The 20,585-nt window shown below is 44.6% G+C and overlaps 1 protein-coding gene across 1 annotated transcript in view; it reads left to right on the top strand.

Annotated features, from left to right (window-relative positions):
• Pcsk5 (proprotein convertase subtilisin/kexin type 5) overlaps window positions 1-20,328 on the top strand; it is a 418,647-nt gene extending 398,319 nt beyond the window's left edge. Inside the window, 6 exon segments of the mRNA XM_038321071.1 lie at window positions 626-853; window positions 3,801-3,978; window positions 7,471-7,688; window positions 11,485-11,585; window positions 15,524-15,710; window positions 19,931-20,328. Of these exon segments, the coding sequence (XP_038176999.1) occupies window positions 626-853; window positions 3,801-3,978; window positions 7,471-7,688; window positions 11,485-11,585; window positions 15,524-15,710; window positions 19,931-20,313 (1,295 nt within the window). The 3' untranslated portion in view covers window positions 20,314-20,328.
• The last annotated feature ends 257 nt before the right edge of the window (window positions 20,329-20,585 follow it).

Raw genomic sequence — 20,585 nt, 5'->3', positions numbered from 1 at the left:
CTGGAGAGCAGTGCAGACAGAGCTCATGGTCTATTCAGAGAGAACGATGCTAAGGATGCCAAGTCAAGAGAAAAGGGAGACAGCAAAGGAAGGGTAGGAAGAGGGACCAGCAGGAACTGAAATCTGAGAGATTTTATGGAAGATACCAAGAAAGGGAGGGAGCAATGACTGTAGGAAGAAACCTGCACATGTCTGCAAGAACAGGATTCTAAGTAGAGGGAATGATGGGTACTGGAACCTCTAAGGGTGAACTGTTCTTCATTGATTGTCCATACATCTGCCAAGCAAGTGCCTGTTGTATGCAGTCCCTCACACACCAGCACTGTGCCTTTGTAATGAACACCAAAGAGGTCTTTGCCACTGGGCAATTATACTACATTCCAATAATTGCTTAGCTAGAGATATTCTTGGAGATGCGGGAAAGACCATGGCAATGGGGACTTTGATAGCAGAAAGGCCACATACTGTTGTGTGACCTTGCTCATAGTGTTGAGGGACTGAGTCCCCATACCCTTGGCACAAAGCCCTAGAAGTCTCCAGTAGAGAGGTATTCATTTCCTAAAGGGGCGTCCCTGCCTTAACCATCTCTCACGGCCCTCTGCTTGGCTGCTTGCCATACCCACAGATTGCCCCGAGTTTTGCCGGATCTGCTCATCAGATTGGACCTGCCTGGCTTGTCAGGAAGGCCTGACGATCGTGAATGAGGTCTGCACAGCGCCTAAGGAGTGCGCAGCTGTCGAGTACTGGGATGAGGGCACTCACAGGTGCCAGCCGTGTCACAGGAAGTGCTCCCGCTGCTCAGGGCCTGCCGAGGACCAGTGCTACACCTGCCCTGGAGAGACTCTTCTTCTCAGTGAGTTACACCACCCGCCAAGGCCGGCCGTGCCATCTCTCTCCGCAGGGCATGATGCCTGATGCCCCGTGGCCGTTAACTTCTTCCTGTCCTTTGTTTATTTTTCTTTACATTTCTTTCACGTTTTTTAAACCTACAGAAAACAGACAAGATGGGATGACCCAAGGAACACACTGCCCTTCGCCCACTTCACCCACTGCTAACCTTCATCTTCCCCATCCCCACGCACTTGCTAATCCACAATCCACTTTCACTTCGAAACACTGAAGGGTGAGCTAGACACGTCTGAGTCCCTTTCCCTGTGAACATTTTGGCCTATGTTTCCTAGCACAGGGACAGCCCCTTTCATTACACAGGACATTGTCAGCACTAATAAATTTGCATTGACACAATGAGTGATGGCTGAGTGGTTTAGAGCACTTGTTCTTGCAGGAGACTCAGGTCTGGTTCCCAGCGCCCGCAGTGACTCACAATCATTGAAACTCCACTGCCAGGGGATCTAACACCCTCTTCTGACTTCTGTGGGTTCAGGCACAAATGGTGTACCCATACCAATATGTAGACAAAATAGTAATACACATAAAATAAAACAAGTAAGTCTCGAATTTTTTAACTACTGTTCATAATAAATGGTCCCAGCTCCCTTTAGGACAAGGCTTGGGATAAGGTCTACATGTATTTGCCTTTCAGATCTTGTAGCCTCCTTCAGTCTGGGACACAGTTTGCTTTTATGATATTTTATGCTGTGGACCCTTTAGAAGAATTCAACCCCTATTCTTTCTTTTGAGTTGGCAAGTGGCTCCCTCATGACTAGATGGTGAATGTACTTTCTCAGCCAAAAGAGGTAGCTTGTAGCCTCTGAGAGCCATGTCTGGAGTAGCGTGAGATCCACCTGCCTCTCGTCAGTGGTATTCATGAAGATCCTCTCCTCGAGATGATTCCATTTCTCCACCGACTCCCCGGTACTGAGCGGTCTGTGCACAGACACCTTGAACATTCAGCTGTCCCACTCTTTCTCATAGTTGCCTCTGCATTCAGTATTTGTTGATGAAGTCATCGTTTTGACTAGGTGTGATGGCACATGCCTCTAATCCCAGTACTGGAGAGGCTGAGATGGGAGAATCTCAAGTTCAAAGCCACTATGGGCTACACATAGCAAGACCCTGTACCCAAAAAGTGGAAAAGCAGGACATAGTGGCCTATGCCTGTAATCCCATCATGTGGGAGGTAAAGTCAGGAGGACAAGGAATTTAAGAGTAGCCTGAGCTTTATAGGAAGTTTGAGGACAGCCTATATAAGACACTGTCTCAAAAAATGGTCAATCAATTAATCAATGAGTTAATTTATTAAAAAGAGGTGAATGCATAGACGCCCACAAACTATCATCATTGTTTTCCCAGTCAGTAGAATAGACCTCTGAGGGAGATAATCACAGTAAAAATAGGAGGCCAGCTTGCTGCTCTTGGTGAGAGAGCATCAGGAAGGCCATGCTGGCGCCTCTCAATAGATGACACTTGGAAATACCAGTCTTCTTTGCCTATTTTAGTTCAGTGAGCTTCATTTCTTAAAGTTATTCCTCTTAAAAATAGCCCTTCTAAGTGGATCTCTCACACAATCTCACCCACTAGGACATTCTCTTCTAGTAACAGATACCTTGGATACCTTCTTGCAGAGAGGAAGACATTCATTAGAGAAGGTCTTCCCTTAATCTGGTAATGTAAATGGATTAGGGTTAAGTCTTGATACAGAGGCTGCCCTCAATGACTGGGAACGAGATTTGCCCTGGCCTAATCCCCTCACACTCTCTCCTTCCTGCCCCATACCACCAGAAACAGGCTACTTAAAAACAAAATAGCTTTTGGAAGACTGTGATAGACTAATTATGCTCTCCTTGAAGATGTCCCACCTTAATCTCTTAATTCTGCAAATATATATTTTTTACAGTAAAGAGGCTTTTGTAGCTGGGCTTAATGAAAGATCTTGGCAGGGAGATATTATTCTGGCTTTAACAGATGAGACAGATGAGACCAATGTAATCACAAGAGTCTGGCAAGAACAGAATTGATAGGACATAAATGTTGATGGAATCAGAAGGACAGGGAGGATATTACCCTCAGAAGAGAAGGGGCTCCTGAGCTCATGAACACGGACACCCTCTAAAAGTGAACAGGGGAAGATCAGACACCCCACAGCCTCTAAAAGGAATGTAGCTCTGTACACGCATTTCCGATTTCTGGCCTCTGGAGTAGTTAGATGATCCATTTTGTTTTAAAGCCACGAAGTGTAGGTGGAATTTTCTGTCTAGAACATCAATTGGCTCTGTCCCACCAACCGCTTCACAAATAACCACACAGAGACTTAGTATTAATTATAAATGCTCAGCCAATAGCTCAGGCTTCTCTTCAACCAGCTCATACAGCTTACATTAACTCATTTCCATTAACCTATGTCCTTCCCCAAGGTTCATTTACCTTACCTATGTACTTTTTATGTTGCTTCCTTTAAGTCTGCCTCTAGACTCCTCCAACTCTGTCCCCCTTCTTCCCAGCATCCTCTCTGTCCTCAGTCCTCCAAAACCTCTATGGTTAATTTTGGTCAGATAGTAGGTAGCTCTGCCCTCTGATTCAAAACCAACTTGATTGTCAGTCTCAGGAGCATCAGAGTGCAATCAAAACATCACACGACAACAAATTTCATGGTCAGTGTTATAGCAACAATAGAAAACAAAAGCAGAGGTACCCAACCACCCTCAGCAGCCATAGCCCCAGCCTGCGCTTCCCGTTCTGCCTGCTGTGGCCTGTCCATCTGACCTCTGTCTTCACTGATACCAATCAGCCCATGGGACCTCATCTCTCCTTTCGTGTGATACCTCCTTGCCCAAAGAGAGGATTGTGGGAGCCACAGGTCACGCTTTTTGTCAAGACGGATTCTTTTCCTTCTTCCACAGACACGACCTGTGTTAAAAGCTGTCCAGAAGGCTACCACACTGACAAGGACAGCGGCCGGTGTGTGCCCTGCCACTACTCCTGCAGGACCTGTGAAGGACCCCACAGCATGCAATGCCATTCCTGCCGACCTGGCTGGTTCCAGCTGGGCAAAGAGTGCTTGCTGCAATGTAGGGATGGGTAAGAACCTTCTCATTCTGTAGCCACTCCAGGTGGCAAGCCATTTGCCAATGAGGAGAGGAGGGCTCAGAACACACAGAGCCATGGGAAAGCCGCCCTGCCTGTAGGGAACAAATATGAACCAGGCCATAGTAAAGGACAAGAAAAGAGAGAAAGAGTGTGTCCCAGTGAGCGAACACACTAAATCAGATGGTCCTGTCTCCTCTGGGCCTGGCCTCACTGACAATCCACAGATATGAGCAGTCTCAACGCAGAGCGGTTCCTCCCCCGTCAGAATGACCCAACATGCATTAGTAGAGGTTCTTTTTCTTCAGTTTTAGGGTCTTGTGTGATTCGGGGATAATATGCAAAACCTAAGCAGTACAGCTAGCAGTACAGCTGGGACACTGATCGTACAGAGGGAGCAATTCAGGTACCATCACCATTTACACGCGTGGATTCTGCAACCTGCCAGACCTCCACAAATCGCCAGCTCCACAATGCACAGTCTTGGTTCTAAAAGCAACCTTGATGCTAATATGAAGTGCTGATATAAAAGCAACGTGTGAATAAGAGCTTGATTGTTTTCCTGCTAAGAACAACTGATGGTGTGTATGTCAGGTCTGGCTACAAGCACTTTGGGAAGAAGGCTCGGCTGGGCCATGTGCTCCCCAGGATTCCACACACCCCCAAATACATACACACTTTCCCAATTAGTAATCAAGGGCCCAGAGAAGTTTCAGACACAAATCGAAGGACCTTCCCTGGGTCATTTCACCGCAATGGGTACCTTTTATCAGCCCTAAGTCATGTATTTCGGTGCTGTATATTGGCTCATGTTCCTGCAAATCTCATTTGTTCCCACGTAGTCCTCACAGCTTGGGTAAGAGCACCTTGTATGTCTGGATATGCTGAGTTAAGCCCATGCTTTATATTTCAATGGCTTATATTTGTCCTGGCATCTTCTCATGGAAAAGAAAAAACTAAGTTACTGGAAGTAAAACATCTCTTATTTTTCATGTGTGTCACCCCACACGCAGCACAGAGGCACTTCTTCAGATTTGGGGCAAGAACTAGCCATATGCATTAATGTGACCTGATCCTGCGAGCAAGGATCATGGAGATGTGGATGGACATCAGACACACCACCTCTGTCTGTGTCCTTAAGACCTCAATTTGATCCAGAGGGTATCTGCTCCCCTTCAGCAGGCACTGCTGTGTTATGCTAGGATTTGAAAGACAAGGTTTTTCACACCATCTCCCGTTTGACCATAAGCAAATTCTCTAAATGTTAAGCCATATGTTTCAGATCTATGCTATTTGGGGTGACAATATAAACTCAGAAAGTATACTGTGAGAAGTAATTTTAAAATTCACAACTAACACAAACATACTGTTTAGAGAGTTCTAGTCTCTAGGATAACAACTTTCTAAAGTCTAATTGCAGTGCTAGTAATAGCCCCATGTTACAAATAAGGAATATGAGGTCCAGAGGTATTGAGTGACCCATCCAAGGGCCCACAGCTCATTAGGTGGTACTGCTGGGAATCGAATCCACACTTGCTCCAGAGCCTATGTTCCTAACCATCACAGTGGTCTCTTGTTTTCATGTTCAATGGGATGAAATGTTTCTGAAGTCACTAGGGCATCATCAGGCACACAGCAGAGCTTATCAAATGGCTGTTAGTGTTAGCATATTGACTCTCCAAAAATCTTTCAAATGGCTTTACATCTATTTTATAAAGACAAACATCAATTATTTGACCTTGTATTTAAAAATGTTTTTAAATTGAAAATTGGAAGATATACTCAGAGGTACATTTTAAATTGCCTTTTGAGCTGGATGTAGTGGTACATGCTTGCAGTCATTGCCACGGTCCCACCACAGCCTGGGATTGGGTCCTGAGGTAGGGAAGGGGTGTAGGTGCAAAAAACAAATTGTCTAACCACCAGATGAGTTTCACCCAAGTAGTCAGCCCTGAATAGCTCTAGCCATCTTTATTTATATATAAAAAGCAAGCATGTTAGTATACTCACAGACAAGTTTTTCCCATCCTCCAACGTTAACCTTCAACAAAACAAATATGTCAAAAATGTTTTTTCCCAACTTTTACATCAAAGTATCTTTAAACCAGAAACAACACTTACCATTTTGCTAGCTTGGCCAAACATTGAGCCGGGTACATTCTGTCTTTACAAAACTAAAAGGTGATTGAATATACACACATTTTCAAGAACAAAAATCTTGTTCAAAACATATTTACAGAAACAGGGTTGATCTGCCCCTATCCTGTAAGCACTGAATCGGGACAGCTCCCAGGGTCTGAAGTGACAGCTGGCATCCCCAGACAAAAAAGTCAAGAATTATCAACTCCCCAAGAATTTTAGGGGAAAATATTCAAGAAAAAAAAATGGGGTTTCCAGAAATGATCACGTCTGTCCCATTGACAAAATGATACTATAACCACCAAGAGAATCACTACCATTGCGACAGAGAAGAGGGCATGCAGGTCACAAGGTTCCTGCAGTACTCTGCACTGTCCCAAAGTCCACTGCTTCTGGCTGAGTGAGACTGTCCCCATGGGCTTTTGCATCATCTGGAGACCCATTAGACAAGCATACATATACTGGTCCAAAATAGTCCTCATGACTATTTTGACAAGTCACAGCATTTGAAGGGCTGAGGCAAGGTGTTTGCTATGCATTTGAGGAGTGCTACAAGAGTTAAAATCCAGTCTGACTATACATGGGAGATTCAGTATATTCAGAAGGATGGTGGTGGTGGTGGTGGTGATGATGATGATGATGATGATGATGATGGTGATAAAATGAAAGCAAAGCTCTTCCATCCAGGGTGTGCCTCAGCAAAGTTTAAAGTTAAATCTGGAGATGTCAAAGGAAGAGCAGGTAGTGACGATGATGTCAGAGAACTGTTGAGCCACCACGGTGTGTGGCTTTGGCCTTATCATAGGTGCTTCCAGCTCCATGTTGACACACAGCCGGGGGTTCGGGTGCTATAACACTCAGTGCACAGAGGAGGGAACCCACACTCACTAGGTTCATTGGAGTTTTGGCAATTATTCCATGAGGAAGGTTGAGTGAAGAGACCGAAGAAGCCTGGTCAGTGAGTGAACCCTGTCGAAGAAGCCTGGTCAGTGAGTGAACCCTGTCTGACACAACCCTTAGCCCAAGCAGAGTCCATTCAGCCCTCCACGTCCTCAGCATCCGTACTTGATTAGGGACCGGAAATATTTTTTTAAAAAAGTATCTCTTACTGAACACATGCTTTTCCTTGTCATTATTTCTGAACCAACGTAGCATACCAACTATTCCCATAGCATGTTTACCGCACTGAGGGAGCCATTTAGACATGGCTGAAGGCAGAGTTAATGTAGAGACGCTGTGCCGTTCTATACACGGGACTTGTGCACACATGGGTTTTAGTGTCCACCTGCCAATCCCGTCAGACACTGAAGACATCTGTGTTTATCTCCGCTCCTCTCTTGCTTTCAGATATTACGGAGAAAGCACCAGTGGTCGGTGTGAGAAGTGTGACAAGAGCTGCAAGGCATGCCGGGGCCCGCGGCCCACAGACTGCCAGGCTTGCGATACATTTTTCTTTCTCCTGCGCTCTAAGGGACAGTGTCACCGCACCTGCCCAGAGCACTACTATGCAGACCAACAGGCGCAGACTTGTGAGAGGTGCCACCCAACATGTGACAAATGTAACGGTGAGCATTTGCCTGTGTTTTGCATACGAAAATGGAAATTTAAGAGGGTTTCCTTCCTGTGTGGCCCTTTTCTGCCTCTTATCATGTTGGCAGGTTGGCGCCATTACCCAAACTTTTCCTCCAGCCTCTCTGGCATTGGTACACTCTCTCCAGTCTCAGTTTCTACAATATCCTTGCTGCCTTTTAGGCTTCCTGTCTGTCAAGGCTGACACAGGGACCCCTGCTCTATTCCTGCTCCCGACTTCCTTCTCCGCCTGTATGATCTCATCACTGTGAAAAATCCCTGAGGAAGAAAGTCTAAGGGGAGAAAGGCTTGTTCTGGCTGTGGAGGCTTTGGTCTGCAGTCAGTTCTCCCTGTCGCTGAGGGCCTGTGACGAGACAGAACATCTTGGCAGCAGGATCATGCCAGACGCAGAGAAGGTCAGCTTCTGGTAGATGAAAGTGGAGACGAGGAAGGGGAAGGGAAGCAGGCTCACTTCTAGGGCAAGCCCAAGAGCCCTGCTTCCTCCCACTGACCCTACTTTGCACCATCCCCCAAGAATGCCATTAAATTGTGACTCCATCACAAGATCCATCCACTAATGAAGACAAGATCTAATTGCCTCTCCAGAGTCTGTCCTCCCCCCAGGACAGAAGCCTGCCAGTGCAGACATTTTGTATTCAAACTGTAACACCACTGAAAACAACTGCCTAGGAAATCATGTTTATCTTCATCAATTTAAAAACTCCTTACGACATCTGCCTTGCTGAACGGTGACAGTGCACGCCTTTAATCCCAGCACTCGGGAGGCAGAGGTAGGCAGATCTCTGTGTGTTCGAGGCTAGTCTGGTCTACAGAGTGAATTCCAGGACAGCCTCCAAAGCTACGGAGAAAGCTCTCCCAAGCTCCAATGTTGTTCTGATGTCTGCTCATGCCGGAGATCATAAAATCAATGTCAGTGGTACCACCAATTAACCACTGTCCAGGGCAGCATCTTGATGTTATCCTAATAGTACTCTGTCCCTTAACTACTACTGAGCCTACCTACCTGCAGCCCAGCCCTATGCTGATTTTAGTCTACTGTTTGATGTCTGCACGTGAGGCTCTTGTCCCATGGCCTGTCCTCACTTTCGCCCTCATCCCTCACTACCTCTTCCTCCATCTTCCAATCTAAGCTCAGTGACTTACTGTAAATCTGAGCCAATCTCACCTACTGCCTCTCTCCAGAAAACTCCTTCAGCCTGCTCTGCCAGGTCTGCGTTCTGCTTCATTACCCTGGGTATGTTTTCTCAAAGTCCTTTCCCAGCCTTCCATCCGGTGTTCTCTTACAATTCTGTGTATCCATTCATCTATTTATTTACTCAGCAAATATTATCCTGCTCTGTGGCCCAGCCAATGTCCATACAATTATGAACAAAGCAGACCAGGTCCCTGGAAGCCAGGTCAGTTTACTTGGTGTAATTTTCATTCTTAGTTTTGTTTTTGGAAACTGTTGTTATGATTTTTTAAAAAAGACCAAAACAACAACAACAACAATAACAAACAACAAGAGCTGGTTCTAGCTCACAATCCCAGGTTGCAGTTCATCATCGTAGCAGAGAAGTCAAAGAAGCAGTAACTCAAAACACCCAGTCACATCCACCCACAAGTGTGAGAAAAATGAGATGTCGACATATGACTGTATTGTCATTTGATAAATCAGATAGCACCAGTTTCTACTCATTAATGTTGCGCAGTGGGCCAGTAGCAAGTACTTAGCTTCTAATTAAGACTAGGCAACCATCATCAGGTAAGTTAATATCTCTTAACGGAGGCGCACCAAAGCCGAGCACCAGTCATAACGGAACGTTTGTGTGTGGACTGGAGATATCATTTATGATGTCACAGGACAGTGAAAGAAATCTCTATTTCTCCACTGGCCTGGAGATTTCCTTCCAAATTTAGGATGGCAGCTTTGAGCATTCCCTGTCCAAGTTCTGATAGTAACACAGGATCCCCAAGACAGGATTCAGGGGTGACTCGCAGGACTAGGTGGATCTGGAGGAAGGATCCCCAAGGCAGGATTCAGGGGTGACTGGCAGGACTGGGCAGATCTGGAGAAAGGATCCCCAAGGCAGGATTCAGGGGTGACTGGCAGGACTGGGCGTATCTGGAGAAAGCCCATATGATCTCTTCTCCTCTGTCTTCCTGCTTGGGGTGTGGGCCCTGGAACTCACACCGCTCTCATTTCCCTCTGGCCTCAGCATTCAGCATCCTCTACTGACCTGTCTTCACATGCCACACACCTCCTTTACTAGCCAGTGACTCTTGCAGTCACTTTGGTTTTGTGACACACAGATCATGAAATTTTGGCATCCCCAACTTAGGCTATAAATTGAATAGAAAAAAAAAAAGGTATAAATTTTTCTGAAGCCTCAACTGTCATACTAAAAATGTCATACTAAGATGTAAGGGGGAAAAAATCTAGAACAATTGGGCAGTCTAAATCCACAGTGAGACCATCCACCTTTGATTGTCCAGTAATTTTGGTTGTTAGAAAGAAAACTATCTATGAGCATGGTGGTGCACACCTGTAAATCCAGCACTTAGAAGACTGAGACAGGAGGATTATGAAAGTTTGAAGTCAGCTTGGGCTACTCAGTGACATCCTGCTGGGAAAAAGAAGAAGGGTGGGAATGGAAGGGAGGGGAGAGGAAAGAGAGGGGAGGGGAGAGATGAATAATATTCTGAAGCTCTGGGAGTCGGGGAGGGGATGCATCACACACTTCCCTAGTCTATACCACTGGGTGTGGCTGGTGCCACGGCAGCGGGAGTTCCTTTGTCCCTTAACACACTTTCCTTCTACTTTATCCTCACATGGTTGTAAGCCCTGCCCTTTCCTGCACAGCATCTCTAACAGAAGCACCACAGGGCCACCCAGCAGGAGGGGGATTTGTCAGGCTAACTTCGGGGGTGGGGGTGAAAATAGGGGAGGTCAGGGTGAGGAAAAGCAGATGGTAAGTCATTCTGAATTTTAAGGACATGTCAAAAGGTCTGTCTTTCCAGCCTTGAGGCTCCTTAGAAATAGTAATAGGCACAGGCTCTTAACCTTGGAAAAAACAAAAAACAAAACAAAACAAGAAAACACAAACAAAGCGCTCTGGAAATTAACCCTCTGTGAAAGATCCCGCATGCCTGGGTGTGCAGCAAAGCAGTATACGGAATAAAGTCACTGATTCCACCAAGGCTGGAATGCACCGCTGAATATTGCCATCCGGACTTCAGTCCACAGTTCAGACACAGGAGGAGGTCTGGTATCCTGCCGCACAGCAGGGAGCTGTGGACGTAATAGTACATATTTCAAACTATCTAGCAAAGGGGGTTCAGGATCTTCAAGGAAACCATGTTTGATGTGATAGGAGGAGAAATAAAGACTTCATAATCGTTCCTTCCCGGTGCTGCGGATGGATCGATGGGTCCCAGGGCTCTCCTTGAGTATGGTGGGCAGGGGTCTACCACAGGCGACACCCTGGCCCGTCGGGTTTCAGAAGCATCCCTCAAGACTTCTCATTTTCGAAAGATCTTTTGCTGTGACACACAATTGCCCTCAAATTCTCCGTGTCCAGACAGAGAGTCCCGTGGAAAAGACTGAGCAGTCTGTAGTCTTCACTTTGCCTTGTGGACACTTGCCATATCTTCAGTCACCTGTCTGCTTCCATTTACTTGACATTTTCCTTACTCCCGAGGGTTCTGACATCAAGACAGAGGTTAGAATCTGAAATCTGTCTCATAATATGATTCTTCTTTTTTTTTTTTCTCTCTCTCTCTCTCTTTCAGGAAAGAAGGCATGGAATTGCTTGTCCTGTGTGTGGAGCTACCACCTTCTGGGAGGAATGTGTGTCTCGGAGTGTCCTGTAGGGGAATACAGAGATGGAGAGGTAGTGAGCCCTTGGGTTGGTGTATGCACCCCCATCTCCACCCCCACCCTATGGGGCTCAATTCCTACATGTCATTCTGAGAAGTGAGACCATCTAAATTCCTACACTTACCACAGCCTAGGTTTAACACTGTACCACCTCATTCATAAAGTAGTCAAGCTACCAACCTGCAGCTTCCACTTGAACTTCATAGGAACTGGAAGGATCTAAGGTGGCTTGAGTTCCGGTGTGGTTCTGGGTGACCACAGGAAGCTCAGTCCCCTGTTACGGCAAAGTCTCCCTGCTTCCCATGCAGTCTCAGGAACACAGGAGGAAGCTCGCTGGCCCCTCTCTGCTTTCTTCCAAGTCTTACAGTGAGGTCAGGGTAAGGACCCTTCCTGGGAGCCACAGATTTCCTGACCTTCTCTTCTTGATTGTGTTTCTAAATTTGCGACCATAAGAAAATACATCAGTGGTGAAATCAAAACAAATCAGTACACACACACACACACACACACACACACACACACACACACACACACATATATATATATATATTCGCTTTGAATTCTGATAGCATACTTCAGTTCACAGAGGCAGGCTCAGAGAAATCAAAAACAGTTCCCTAACTACCTCATGGCTAGAAAGGAAGAGCGGGAGAAGGGCGCGCTGAAGATTTGACAATAACAGCTGAAAACAATCAGCAGCCAAAATACATCAAGATGCTTCAAGAAAAGCAATTTTCGTTTCTTTTCTTTTTATATATTTATTTTCAGGGGGGCCTGACATTTGCTCCACCACTGAGCACCCAACTTTCTGTTCCCCCACATCTTCCATGTCACTGAAGTTACAGATAAACAATAGGAAGGGATCTTCTGGGCCGGTGAGATGGCTTAGTAGGTGAAAGTGCTTGCTGCATGTGCAACTTGAGTGCAGTCCTCAGATCCTGTGGTGCACGGAGAGAAGCAGCTCCTCAGAGTTGTCCTCGGACTTCCACATGCATGCCTTGTTATATATGCATCTGCACACACACACACACACACACACACACAGAGAGAGAGAGAGAGAGAGAATAATAATTTCTAAGGTAAAGTGTCTTTCTCTAACTCCTATTTCTAGCACCCGACAAGGAGAGAGTTATTGTCATGGACTTGGAACTCTTTTCCAGCGAGGTTTAAGTGTCTTCGTTATAACCACTAATTATATTGTAAGTCTAGGAACAAGGATCCAGGAACCACAGAAGGAAAGCAGGTGACTAATATAAAAGAGTAAAAGCCAAAGAAAACCATAGCACTAATTTGATGGGAAGCAGAAATCTAACCCCAACATTCAGGAGACAAGGCCAAAGAGGGAGGATCGTGAGTTTGAAGTCAGCCCGGGTTACATAACAACAAGAGGAACAGAACTGTACATAGCACACAAAAGTAAAAAGGATAGAAATGTATGTATCACCTATGTGTTGATAACAAAATGAGGAATGCTGGGAACTGCATCAAATTGGAGAACATTAAGAAGGGGCCGCTGCCATTCTCCTGTGCTCCTGACATTGCCAAGGGAGGGCAATGACTTCAGCTTTAACAGAGGTAGATTTTGAGAAGGAATTAGGAACTGACTCGTGTCTGGAATATTACTTTTGCAATGTGGAGTAGTGTGGGAATGTATAGTCTGCCAAGGAGTATGGCAAAGGTCAGACACAACTTGTCCTTGACTTCTGCTGTCTTTGAGGTAGGAGCTTGTTACATTATAACCAAATACTCAGAAAGCCTAACATTCTCTTCTTATTGTACCTAGCAGGTCTCAGAGGTCAGGGCCCAGCAAAAGTGTCCTCCAGTTGTACACATTTGCTTTGGTCTTTTGCCCAGCACAGATAAAATGGAGTAGAACAGAGAGCTAGAGAGACAGGCAGTCTTCATTTATTGTAGCAGGGTCAGAGGAATTTGGAAATAACCAAAAATAGTCCTTTTAGAATAAATCAGTTTTAATAAAAGGAGAGAGTGGGATACACTTACAAAACCAAAGCTCCAGCGAAGCAGAGAGTCAAACGGGAAAAAACAGGGGCTGCTATCCCCAACCCGGTTCTTTTAAAGGGTACCTCTCTCCCCTGGGGCAGCCACGCCCCTGAACGCAGGGATTGGGCCAGCTGCCCCAACATCTCCCCCTTTTGTCTAAATAAGGCAGATTCAGAAACCAAATACAACTATATACAATGGGAATAGATCATATAAAATTACAAGAAGTAAACAATATTAGGCGAGGAACATATAACAAAAATTTTACTAAACATTCTACTTCAGGAAGTCTAAATAATGTAGAAGGTAGCTACAATTATCTAATCTTCAACCCCATCAAAGATCTGAGAAGGGAAGTAATATTACTAAAGCAACCAGGAAGCACAAACGAGAAACTTCCAAAATGTGCAACAGAAGACAGAGGCAATTGACTACCTGGGCAACCACACGAAATCTTGTTAGCAATGTTGAGGCAACCAACTTTGGCTGAGGCCTGATATAACCTGACATACCATTATACAACGGCAAGGAACCTTTAGTAGAACTATCCTATCCTGTCTTGGCAAGATAAGACAATTTTGTTTTATCCACTTATGGATATTTTGTAGCTTAGTCAGTAGTGGAGGTATGGGCTTTTCTTTACCCAAAGGCCAGTTCTGCCAAGAAGAAGACAAACTCCCAGTGGAGTGTCTTTGGTGCTCAACGTTTTCTCGGGAGTAGAGCATTGTTGCCAGGAGTGATTGTGTCTCATAAATACAAAACTCTAGGTTAGATTAAAGGCCATGTTCTACAGCTCTTTAAAGAGGTCGAAGATTATGCTATCTATACTAAATACAACCTCTATGTGTCTAAAAAACCTGATTATCCTAAATATAAATATGACAAACATATAATTTTCAACACTTATCTAACTGTATGACTAATAGAATAGACAACTGTGCAATAAATGAAGACAATGATTTCCAAATGTAAACAGGGTCATTACATAAATAATATCTGAGGTAGAAATGTACATTGTAATATAGTAAACAATGTTATTACATAAATAATATCAGAGGTAGAGATGTACATTGCAATATGGTATACAATGTCAATATAACAATTGTTTCAAACAGAGATAGGATCATACTTTCATACAATGTTCAATATATCAATATACAAGAATCAACACCCATATAGTTTTTAAAAAACAATAACTCACAAAAATCAATTATTCCTTCAGACCACCAGTTAATTCCTCCCCCCCTTTTTTGAAATAAATATATACATATACATAGTTTATACCCCTGAGTCCATATAAAGCCTTCCTCAACCCCTCAACCCTATACCAGCCATCAATTAGTGTCCCTAAACCTGAGGGTAAACTTTGTTGGGAGGAAAAAACAGGGGCTGCTATCCCCAACCCGGTTCTTTTAAAGGGTACCTCTCTCCCCTGGGGCAGCCACGCCCCTAAACACAGGGATTGGGCCAGCTGCCCCAACAATTTATTAAAATACAATTGAAATACCACTACATTTCCCCCTTTTTGTCTAAAATAAAAAAGAAGGCTATAACTAATATAACAAAACTATATATCATAAGTACAATGACTATATACAATATATACAGGCAATAAATACATCAACATTAGCTCAGTAGTTAAGAGCACTGACTGTTCTTCCAGAGGACCCAGGTTCAATTCCCAGCACCCACGTGGCAGCTCACAACTGTCTATAACTTCAGTTCCAGAGTATCCAACACCCTCACACAAACACACATGCAGACAAAACACCATTGCACATAAAAATAGATAGTTTTTAACAGCCATTCCCCCCCCCACACACACACACACGCACACACAATTCACATTCTTCCCTATTCACAGAGACAAGAAGGACTAGCCATTGGAGAACTCCAGTTCCTGCTTACCACCTCTGCTCTCAAAAACAACCTCTTTGCTGCTCTTACCAGGGAGAAAACTTCAGCTGTAAAAAATGCCATGAGAGCTGCATAGAGTGCAAGGGACCCGGAGCCAAGAACTGCACTGTGTGCTCAACCGGCCTGCTACTGAACATGGACAACAGCCGCTGCCTCCGCTGCTGCAACGCTTCCCACCCCCTCGGCTCCCAGGACTGCTGTGACTGCCAGAGCACCACAGGTGAGGGCTATGGGACACAGCGCACAGAAAAATGGCGTGTCCTCATGGGAGCAGAGTAAGAAGAGTATAGCTAGTTCATTAAGTGCCTGATGGGTACCTACTGTTCTTGAAACCTCCTGGTTCACAAGCTGGGTTTGTTCCTCACTTCAACAAAAATCCAATGAAAGCTATTAAAAGGAGGGTTTATACTGGCTCATGGTTTCAGAGATCTCTTGGCTCTGTTGTTTCTAGGCAACGGTAAGCCTCAGCATCACGGTCAACAGCATGTGGCAGAGTATCACAGCTCACCTCATGACAGTCAGGAAGCAGAGAATGTTGAGAAACTATGTCTGTCCAGGGTGTGCCCCTGTTGGTGGTATTTTACTATTTAGTCTTTACTCTTTGGGGCTCTTTTGTTCTTTTACCTTTTTGAGTGGCCTGCCACCCAGTTCCCAAATAAGTACATAGAGGTTTATTATTTCTTATAAATGCCCAGCCTTACCTTAACTTGTTTCTTGCCAGCTTTTCTTACTTTAAATTAACCTGACTACTTTTTGCCTCTGGGTTTTTTTCTTTTCTTACTTCTGTGTATCTTATTTTACTCTTACTCCACAGCTGGCCCCAGATGTCCTCCATTCCTTGTTTCTTCTTCTTCTCTTCCCATTTATCCTCTCTGCCTGCCCACCCCACCTAGCCTCACTATTGGCCGTTCCACTCTTTATTAGACCATCAGGTTTTGACAGGCATAGTAACACAGCTTCACAGAGTTAAACAAATGTAACATAAACAAAAGTAACAGACCTTAAAATAATATTCTACATCATGCCCCCAAAAACCCATTTTCTCTACCTAAAACCCAACACCAATGCCGCCAACCTCCAAATAATGTCATCATATTACGTATCCATCAACAGAATCGTCACATTGAATAGATCAACCCGTTGGGACCTGTCACCCCCAAAAGTTCATCAGCTAGCAGCCAAGCCCCAAGACTTTGGAAAAAATATTTCAGGCTCAAACTTTTAATCAAACAGACCCCATATTATCAACAAAAAGACAGAGGCCCAAAGGTAGGATTAACATGTGCAAGTCCACAGCAATGATAAGAAGGTGGGTCATCTAGAGCCAGGCTTGGTGCTATGTACATGAACCTGAGTGCTTCGGAGAGAGAGGAAGACCAGAGTTCTGGGCCACTCTCAGCAAATCATAAAGTCTGAGGTCATCTGGGGCTACCTCAGCTTTCTGATACTTCATCTTTAAAAAAAAAAAAAAAAGCACGTACATGTAAGCACACACACATGCACACCCTAGATGCTCATCTGGGATTTGAACATAGGCCTGTTGGACTGCAAAGTGCCAAAGCCCCACATTCTTTTTACATCTATGCAGCCCCCAGCTTGACTAAGTCTAGATCTGACCTTTATAAATGTATTTTGTTCCTTTTTATCTTTGCTCCTGAAGGAAAGGGGAAAGGAATTGTTTATCTTGATAATACCAAAGAATCATTCTAATCTAGCGCAAACCAAGCCATTTTGTTAGAGCATTTTAGAAATGGACTATCACTGAAAACTAAGAATAGATGAAACAACTTGACCAATTCCAAGACTCTAATTGTCCTCCAACTTCCAACCCTATTGTGTATATTAAAACTTACAAAGATCCTAGGGTCTGGAGATGGTTCAGGAGTTAAGAGCAGCCATATGACTGCTCACAATGTGTGCAACTCCAGCTTCAGGAGATCCAGTGGTCTCTTCTGGTCTACCGAGGCAGCAGTCACACATGGAGTGTGCATATATGCATGCTGGCAAAACACTCATGCATACTTGTGCCAGACAAGAGTTTTACCACTGAACCACCAATGCAAAGCCACTCATGCACATAAAAATAAAAATGAATACGTCTTAAAAAAAAAAAAAAAAAACTTAAAGATTCCGAACAGAGTGATCCCTTCTAAGTGAAAACCATATTCTTAAAACACATTCTCTCCTCTAGAAATAGACTATTTCCTTGGGATCCAGAAGTGCCATACCCGCCCAAACTAGTTATGTTGTTTTGTCCTGTTTGTTTGTAAGTAAAGAAAACCTGAGACCCATAACTGATACCAGCCTTGTGTTCTGTTCTGTTTTGTTTTAGCCTTTTACTTAGTACCCAGGTATCACCGATCCAAGAATTAACCATTTCCTTCCTCAGTTACCCACCAAGAGCAGCAGGTGTCCCCAGATCCTCATCTCCACGCCCCTCGGGATCTGATGCTGGGCCCTCAGCTGAGAGCCTCATCCTTCGTTACATCACTGTTCTTAAATGAAACCAGAAAAACAAGAACCTCTTGGGTGTAGTTTCTGAAATGTCAGTTCCAAGAAATAACTTAATAGATTTCCTGGTTGCTAGGAGGCTCTTAAAGAGTTATCTGGGGCAACCCTACCAAAGGAAGTACAGATCCTCTCGGGCTAAGGATACAGCTCCATGGTGGAAAGTTACCATAGTATGAGTGTGGAGAGAAATGACAAGCCCAGATAGTTGCGCTTACTTATATCCTTGTTTCTGAGACAGCTTCCCCTTGAAGAGAGAGAGCAAATGGTAGAGGCTGACCCTGACCCAGCACCCAAAGACTAAGAATAGTAAGATGTGTGTGAATTTGGCACCATGAAAAGAAAACAACTTCCAAAGGTTTATTGTAGACTCTCCTGCCTCAGGAGCTGCGAGCCACAGACAGATCAGATCATTTCTCGGTCCCTTTAGTGTGTTTATACCTCCTGCAGGGGAAAAGTCTGTGCTGACCCAATACAATAATGATAATACTGTTATTTTAGAGGAAACAGTTTTGTTTGATGGGCAAAATTCTGTCAGAATAAAATAGAAATTAAACACCAACAAAATAAAAGAAAGAGTGTGTGTGTGTGTGTGTGGTGTGTGATGTGCATGTGTGCATGTGTGTGATATGTGTGTGCACATGTGCGTGTGTGTGTGTGTCTCTCACAGGTGACACTCAGTCACAGGAGTCCTTGCAAGGTCCTTGTGGTGGGACAGAAGAACCTGAGAAGGGAGTAAGGAAGAGGGGAGGAGGAGCCTACTGTGTGGTAGAATTTGCACATCCAACCATCAGATACCTATTTCTCTAGCTGTTTCATACTTTCTTTGCCTTACTGTATGGTAGATTCAAAAGAAAAGGTAATAAAATTAGGTAAGCAACTCAAGTAGTACTGCCCAAATGAATGAATACAAAACAAGAAAAATCAGCCAATGCTGAAGTTATGCCATATACTGTTTTGGTGCCCTGACATCCTCAGGGAAGCCTTGAAACAGAGGCTTGTAAAGAAGAAAGGGAAGGGCTCCAGAATCCAAGAATTCCAATTATGCTATGAATCCCCTGCCATTTAAAATGGCAGTCAGGATTCTAAGATGATAAAGGATTCCTTTTCTTGCTCAGGGAGTGCCATGTGTATCCAAGGAAACCAAACATGCAGTCAGAGAATTTGCTTCCAGAATTCCACCTGGAGTTGAGGTTAATGGATTGGAAAGTCTGCTTGTTACACAAGCCAGTTCTTGTTTATGACGAACAAGTTGGCCTAATTTCCAAGGCCACACATGACTAAGAGTCAGTAGGGTTTAGGCAGGCGGATCTCTGAGTTCGAGGCCAGCCTGGTCTACAAGAGCTAGTTCCAGGACAGGTTCTAGAAACTACAGGGAAACCCTGTCTCGAAAAACCAAAAAAAAAAAAAAAAAAAAAAAAAAAAAAAAAAATATGCTTCACTTGTCTTGAATGGTAGGAGAGTCACGTGGGATCATTCTAAAGGATGGTAAGGATGACATCTCCATCTTAGAAAAAAATCAGAGTTATTGTTTAGCAGTAGCTAAAGTGGAAAACACACACACACACACACACACACACACACACACACACACTTCTCAGGAACGAAAAAAATCACTGAGAAGGTCAGATCCTTAGAGACTGGTCCATGGGAAATAGGGATCTAGGATTCCTTTTGAATCTTAAAGTTACCATTCTAGGACCATCAGCTGGTTTTATTAGACATAGACTGGGACTCTCGTGGGGAACACAGTAAGTTTTTGTACACTGGTGTGACTCCTAAGAAAACAAAACAAAACAAAAAAAAAACAATGATTCAACCATTTTAGGCGTAAAAAAATGGAGGGACAGTTCTTTACTTCTGAATCTGATTTTCCCACTTCTGTTTCTTCTTTTCTCCCTCGCTGCTGCCTCTGGGGCGGCCTCCCATCAGAGGAGTGCATCCTTCCGGCCAGCGAGGCTCCGCCCTTGGAGCACGCCAAGATCGCTTTGCTGGTGGCCTCGGGTGTTATGCTGCTACTGCTGTTGGGGGCCGCTGTGCTCGTGTGGCGGAAGTCTCGAAGCCGACCTGTGGCGAAGGGGCGCTACGAAAAGCTGACGGAACCCACCGTGTCATACTCCTCCTACAGACGCAGCTATATTGAGGAGGACCAGGTGATTGAGTACAGGGACAGGGACTATGATGAAGATGATGAGGATGACATCGTCTACATGGGCCAAGATGGCACTGTCTACCGGAAGTTCAAGTACGGGCTGCTGGACGAGGAAGAAGATGATGAGTTGGAGTATGACGATGAGAGCTATTCCTACCAATAATCTAGGCCTAGTGGTCCCCACTAGGTATCCTGCTGGCAGATACCGTCACGTTGACTGAGGTTCGAGTGTTTGTGCTTTGTCCTAACTTTGTTTCCAACCTGAATAAATAAGGGATGCTGGAGTCTGCTGCGCTGCCTTTGACCAACTGAGTGCAAAGAACAGATCCTGCAAGGGGAGAGAATTCGAAGGCACTTTCCTGGAGGGTATGTCAAGACGTTAAACGCAGGAAGTGGAAGTGAGATCCGTTGAACACCAACATGATTTCTAAAACG

This window comes from Arvicola amphibius, chromosome 1 (assembly GCF_903992535.2).
Source record: "Arvicola amphibius chromosome 1, mArvAmp1.2, whole genome shotgun sequence".
Taxonomy (NCBI): Eukaryota; Metazoa; Chordata; class Mammalia; order Rodentia; family Cricetidae; genus Arvicola; species Arvicola amphibius.
Note: the sequence above shows the minus strand (reverse complement) of the source record. Positions and strands in the feature narration are given on the sequence as shown.